Source organism: Caretta caretta, chromosome 9 (genome assembly GCF_965140235.1).
Source record: "Caretta caretta isolate rCarCar2 chromosome 9, rCarCar1.hap1, whole genome shotgun sequence".
NCBI lineage: Eukaryota > Metazoa > Chordata > Testudines > Cheloniidae > Caretta > Caretta caretta.
The window spans coordinates 31,915,486-31,921,485 of NC_134214.1; the positions used below are offsets into that span (position 1 = coordinate 31,915,486).

The following is a 6,000-nucleotide window of genomic DNA, read 5'->3' on the forward strand; positions in this document are numbered from 1 at the left end:
AAAATAAGAAAATAATAGTACTAGTAGCATGAGATATGCTGTTTATAATTAAATACCTACAAAATGTATAACAACTCCCAGAGACCTTTTAGCCTACCTTACTTTCAAAAGGCAACTACCACTGACATCAATGAGGCTGCGTCCATTGACTTTAACAAGAGCTAAATCGAACAGAATATAACTAATTGGACAGCTGCTTAACTTATTGATTATCTGGTTTAAACTTCTTGTCCTCCCATTCAAGGCCCTACTGTCCTCCTCAGCCTCCATCTCCAACTTTGTCTTTTAGTGTGTCAGTCTAATCCTCTCCCTCACTGATGTCAGTCTCAATACCCCGTTCATCTGTTTCACACATAAATGGCCCCATGAATTTTTCCATGCTGCGCCATAAGCACAGGATATTCCTATTCTGGGAAGCCAAGCTAATCCCTAATAAAGCCCTTGATCCGTGATGTCCCTAAGAAGCAAGTCAACAATTTTAACATTTAAATAAAAAATCCTAGCCATCCCCTTCCTTTGAGCTTCCCAATGTTCTTCATCAGAGCTTCTCCATCTCTTGATATAATCAAATCAAGACTAGGTGCCTTTCTGACATATATGATTTAGGTGAACATATTAGATGGGGGTAACTGGGTTAAATTTTACGGCCTGTGATATACAGGAGAGCAGACCAGATGATCGAATGGTTCATTCTGGCCTTAGAAATCAATTAATCTATGACTAAATCTCTACGTCTGCTTTATTTAGCCTGTAAGTTCTTCAGGACATAGAGTGCCTGTGCTTTGTGTGTTGTATAGTGTTAAATACCCTATAAGCATTAAACAAATAACTAATGAAGTTGAGGCACTGAAAGAGTTAACCTAAACACACTTTGTTACTGGTTTGTTCTGTACTTCCATGATACTGCTATAGAGCTCATGGACAGTAGCTTTACATCTGTTCCTTTTATTTTCCTTTCCCTTCCTTTCCTAGAATCTTTAACAAAAGAAAATAGCCAGCAATCCAGAAGAGGAAATTTTCCTCAGCAGAGAAAATAGCCTACAACTGGCTTCCCATAAAACAGTGAAAATTACACTGTGAGCAAAAGTAGCAGAGGAGATAAGTCAACCTGAGGTGCTCTTGGGAAAATCTTTAGTGGCAGATATAAGGACGATATAATTGCTAAAGATGAGCAGGTTTTTCTTTTATCTCAATAAAGCACTTTTGGATGAAAAGATTGGAAAGACAGGAGCAATACAATAGAAAACGCCTGTTACAATCTTACTTACATAATTTCATATAAAGGAGCATTGATGTATGAAGTGTAAAATGAATATGTTGAATACTGAAAATAAAGCATTCCAGAAAACAAATTATGCTTACTCCCCAGCTATAAAGAAGCTGTTAATGTTTGATTAAATACATTTGCCGGTGAAGAGAGGCATTGATTTTATAAAACACTGAGTGTGCGATTTCAATAAAACAGAAAACTCCCTGTCACTGGATCTTTTATGCAATATGGCTCATACAGCTAAATCTTAAATTGTTTTGTATATCCTTTTGCGTAGGAAACATTTTCCCAATATCACAGACATTAGCTGAAAATGCTAAACATGGAGCTCTTATTATACGTTCCTCTCTTCCCATTCCCTCTTGTCTCTTTTATGTCATGGTGTGTCTAGCTAAGCTGGTATGGTGCCATATTTGACAGACTCTGAACATCAAATGGCTTTGTAGACACACTAATCTAAAGTGGATGATGGCTGAATGAATGGACTGATGGGTGTCTAAACACAAGCCATCTCCTAGATTTTCCTTTAATTGCATGATTATCTTCTGCTTTATTATAAAATTATCTGTTGTAATAGAGAAACTTGTTAGCACCAATATACATATTATGGGAGATATTCCTTGACAGACTTCACAGGTATTTGAAGCCCATTTTAACCCATGCTGGTCCACCGCTTACAACAACATTACCTGAATGGTGTAATCCCATTGCCAGACTGCTAACTAGCCCTAAAGCATATGGAGTAAGTATATATATATAGTGTGTGCATTAAACTTTGTGAATAGCATTTAGAACCTGATGTAAAGCCCATTGTAATTAATGGAAGCGTTTACATTATTTGATTTCAAAGGGCTTTGGATCAAGCCTTTAACAAGACTAGAAACTATATGGCTGTCATTTCATAGTGGCGGATAGGGGTGAAAAAGTACAGCCCCATTTTCAAAAGTGGCTACTAAGTATTAGTACTGTGGCTTTTCGGGTGACCTACTTTAGATACCTAAGACCTGGTTTCCAATGGTACGCAGAAGGAGGAAATGGTAGGCAGCCCCTTGCTTCAAACTGATAAAAATCAAAATGAGGTCACTGTAATTAATGGTTGATATTAATCATTAACACTGAAAATATTAAAATGGAATCCCATCCCTTCCATTTCTGGGAAATTGTCACTGATTAGGGTCCCTTTTCCTTTTTAAAACACAGGAGCCGCTGAAGGATGATGACAGGGACTGTATCGTGAATAATGATGAACTGACTATAAATTATGAAGCCCCCAATCCTGTTCCAGTGCTGGCACAGGCCAGAATAGACTCACCCCAGACTCCAGGCAAGGAAAACATTCATGAAGGAGACCTTGGATTAGGAGGATGTGAACTCCATCTTGAACACACTCCAGCACAAACCCAGTTGAATTCATTGGCATGAGCAGTACAAATGTAATCACAAGAAATGCATGGAACATGAAGGAATACAAGCCAAACTTATGAGGCAGTGTTGGTAAGAAGCTAGAAAATGTATTAAAAGCATAAATTGAAGAGAATCAAAACCTTGTCAAATGTATCTTCTGGTGCCTGGAGAAATGAGGATTTATCATTATCATCATCCATATCTGCTACACAACTAAATGTAATGTTTTGACAGTGGCAATTTTTATTAATGAAATTGAAGGCACTGTCTGCTACAGGCATATTACAGCTCACGAAAGCTCATGCTCAAATAAATTGGTTAGTCTCTAAGGTGCCACAAGTACTCCTTTTCTTTAGGCATATTACAGATGCACTCACAGCATCGATTGTACTTGGTGCGCACATAAAGACACAGATTTCTGAATGTTCTCTTTGTTAATTAATTCAGGTGTGGAGGAGAGATATTTGATTAACACGACCATGCTCAGATGATCATAGAACTTTTTACAAAGTTGCTCCTGGGCAGACATATCACCAATGGGACAGTTGGAAATTTCTTTTGTACAAATGCAAACTTTGGGCAGCTACTTTCTCTGTACAAAGGTTTAAGACTCCCACTTAATGCTTACAGCATTTGGCATTTTCTAGATAGTCAGTCGAATTGGATGCTTCAGCAAAAATAAGTTTCACACCCTGGGCTGCAAAGGGTTAATTCAGAACACAAAAACTGGGCATTGCTATATTAGCCGTTCAAGCTAAATAAATCAATAACAGAACTTTTTATTATTATTTTGATTGATCATGATCACTATGGTATACAGCAATTACACTTATCCCACAATGCATTTGTTGCTATAGCTTAGCAATAGGTTTTTATACACAGCTTGTGTGATGGGAACAATTTGTTTTTTGTTGTGTAAAAACATTCCAAGTTTGTATTTTGATTTGAGCTTCTTGGGAGCTGGGTTTTATTTTGTTTGGTTGTGTGTGTGTGTGTATTATATATGTATTATGTATATTATATATATATATATACAAAAAATCATGCAAAAGAGTTTACTTTTTAAGATAAGATTTTTCAAAGTGAGATGTGCATAATCACACATTTACATTTGGCACTTAGATATTACAGTGATAAGTAAGATGGTAAAACCTAGATAGACAAATGAGAGAAAGATTTAGGTATGGAAATACCAGCTCTGTTTGCATAAATTCAGCATATGAATTCACACATGGTCAGTCATGCACCTAACAGATCATGATGTACCAGTATCAGGCATTTGCACATATAAATTGGGTATTGTGAATGCATGTGCACAGGGGCATGTCTCTAACATTTAAAATCTGACTCTATATCTTCTCAGCACAGGAGTTTTCAGCTCAGATGCAGCATAAGTTGTTTATCGCATTGCTTGAAAGTGTTCCTACCATGAAAGTTAAACCATGAGAGAAAGTTTTGAACAAGGTCATTCTTAACCAAGACATTTCTAAGCCATGGGGGAGGATGTGTGTGGAAACAAGTCATCCCAATGAAACAGTGAATGATCATAAAACTGAATGGGTTTTGATTCCATCACAGATGGAAACAGAAACACAAACTTAAATATAATCCAGTTTTAATCATTCTTTTCCAGGCTAAATAATTGCTGGTTGGATTTAAAACTCGACCAGCTGCTCTAAGCATAAATTTAACACAAGTCCTAGGTGCTTTTCTGAAATATCAGAAGCTTAAATTGGCCTCCCCCCCCCTTAAAATAATAATCAAGGGGATTCAAAGGATGTTAGTCCCCGGAGGGGGGGCTATTCTATATTAGGTTGTCTGGAGGAAAAGTGGTGGATTTGCAACTCCCCATCTTGCCAAATCTAGCTTGGGGGGCGGGGTGGGGTGAGGGAAGCTGCGTACCCGGGCTGCATGAAGGGATAGAGAAAAAAGAAGAAATGAGGAACATGGTGTTATGCCCTGAAAAAAGAAAAGGAGTACTTGTGGCACCTTAGAGACTAACCAATTTACTTGAGCATAAGCTTTTGTGAGCTACAGCTCACTTCATCGGATGCATACTGTGGAAAGTATAGAAGATCTTTTTATACACACAAAGCATGAAAAAATGGGTGTTTACCACTACAAAAGGTTTTCTCTCCCCCTACCCCACTCTCCTGCTGGTAATAGCTTATCTAAAGTGATCACTCTCCTTACAATGTGTATGATAATCAAGGTGGGCCATTTCCAGCACAAATCCAGGGTTTAACAAGAACGTCTGGGGGGGGGTGAGGGTAGGAAAAAACAAGGGGAAATAGGTTACCTTGCATAATGACTTAGCCACTCCCAGTCTCTATTCAAGCCTATTTCCCCTTGTTTTTTCCTACCCTCCCCCCCAGACGTTCTTGTTAAACCCTGGATTTGTGCTGGAAATGGCCCACCTTGATTATCATACACATTCAACAGGAGAGTGGGTTTGGGGCGGGGCGGGGGGGGAGAAAACCTGGATTTGTGCTGGAAATGGCCCAACTTGATTATCATACACATTGTAAGGAGAGTGATCACTTTAGATAAGCTATTACCAGCAGGAGAGTGGGGTGGGGGGAGAGAAAACCTTTTGTAGTGGTAAACACCCATTTTTACATTCTTTGTGTGTATAAAAAGATCTTCTATACTTTCCACAGTATGCATCCGATGAAGTGAGCTGTAGCTCACGAAAGCTTATGCTCAAATAAATTGGTTAGTCTCTAAGGTGCTACAAGTACTCCTTTTCTTTTTGCGAATACAGACTAACACGGCTGTTACTCTGAAAACTGTCATTGTGCCCTGAGTGGCCCAAAGGAGGATGGAATTGTGCACTGGGGGGCACAAGGTGGGCAGGGTCGACGAGTACCTCACAGCACAAGGAGAGACGAGCACCTAGTGACACATAGAGGAAAGCTGAACATTTAGTGATAGTGGGTTATTATACATATGAGAGTGGGTATTGTAGCTCAGTCATGAGTTCAGTATCTAGGGCTACTGCCTTCAACCTTCACAAGTACTGTGTAAGCATCCCCATGCTCTTTGTATTCCTTGGAAAAGAACAATTCCAGTTAGGCTTGGAGATGATTAGATGCAATATTATTAGGCAGGTGTTAAGTTGCTTTTCCTCCTTCTCCCCAAGAGCTGGAAGTGACTCAAACTCTCTTTGCAAATGTTCTGTTCTCAAATACACCTCCCCCCACCCCCACTGGAGCATCCTCTGCATTTCTTCCCCATTTTATTTATTGTGGCTGTGTCCATGTTTCATTAAGTGGGATACATTAAGAGCCCTAGGCTAATGTTCTCTGCTTAACCATAGACTAGTA

At 39.0% G+C, this 6,000-nt stretch overlaps 1 protein-coding gene across 1 annotated transcript in view; it reads left to right on the forward strand.

Annotated features, from left to right (window-relative positions):
- Positions 1 to 3,690, forward strand: part of SLC9A9 (solute carrier family 9 member A9) — a 316,631-nt gene extending 312,941 nt beyond the window's left edge. Inside the window, exons 15-16 of the mRNA XM_048864122.2 lie at positions 1,907 to 2,012; positions 2,471 to 3,690. Coding sequence (XP_048720079.1) covers positions 1,907 to 2,012; positions 2,471 to 2,692 — 328 coding nt within the window. The 3' untranslated portion in view covers positions 2,693 to 3,690. The remainder of the gene's footprint in view (positions 1 to 1,906; positions 2,013 to 2,470) is intronic.
- The last annotated feature ends 2,310 nt before the right edge of the window (positions 3,691 to 6,000 follow it).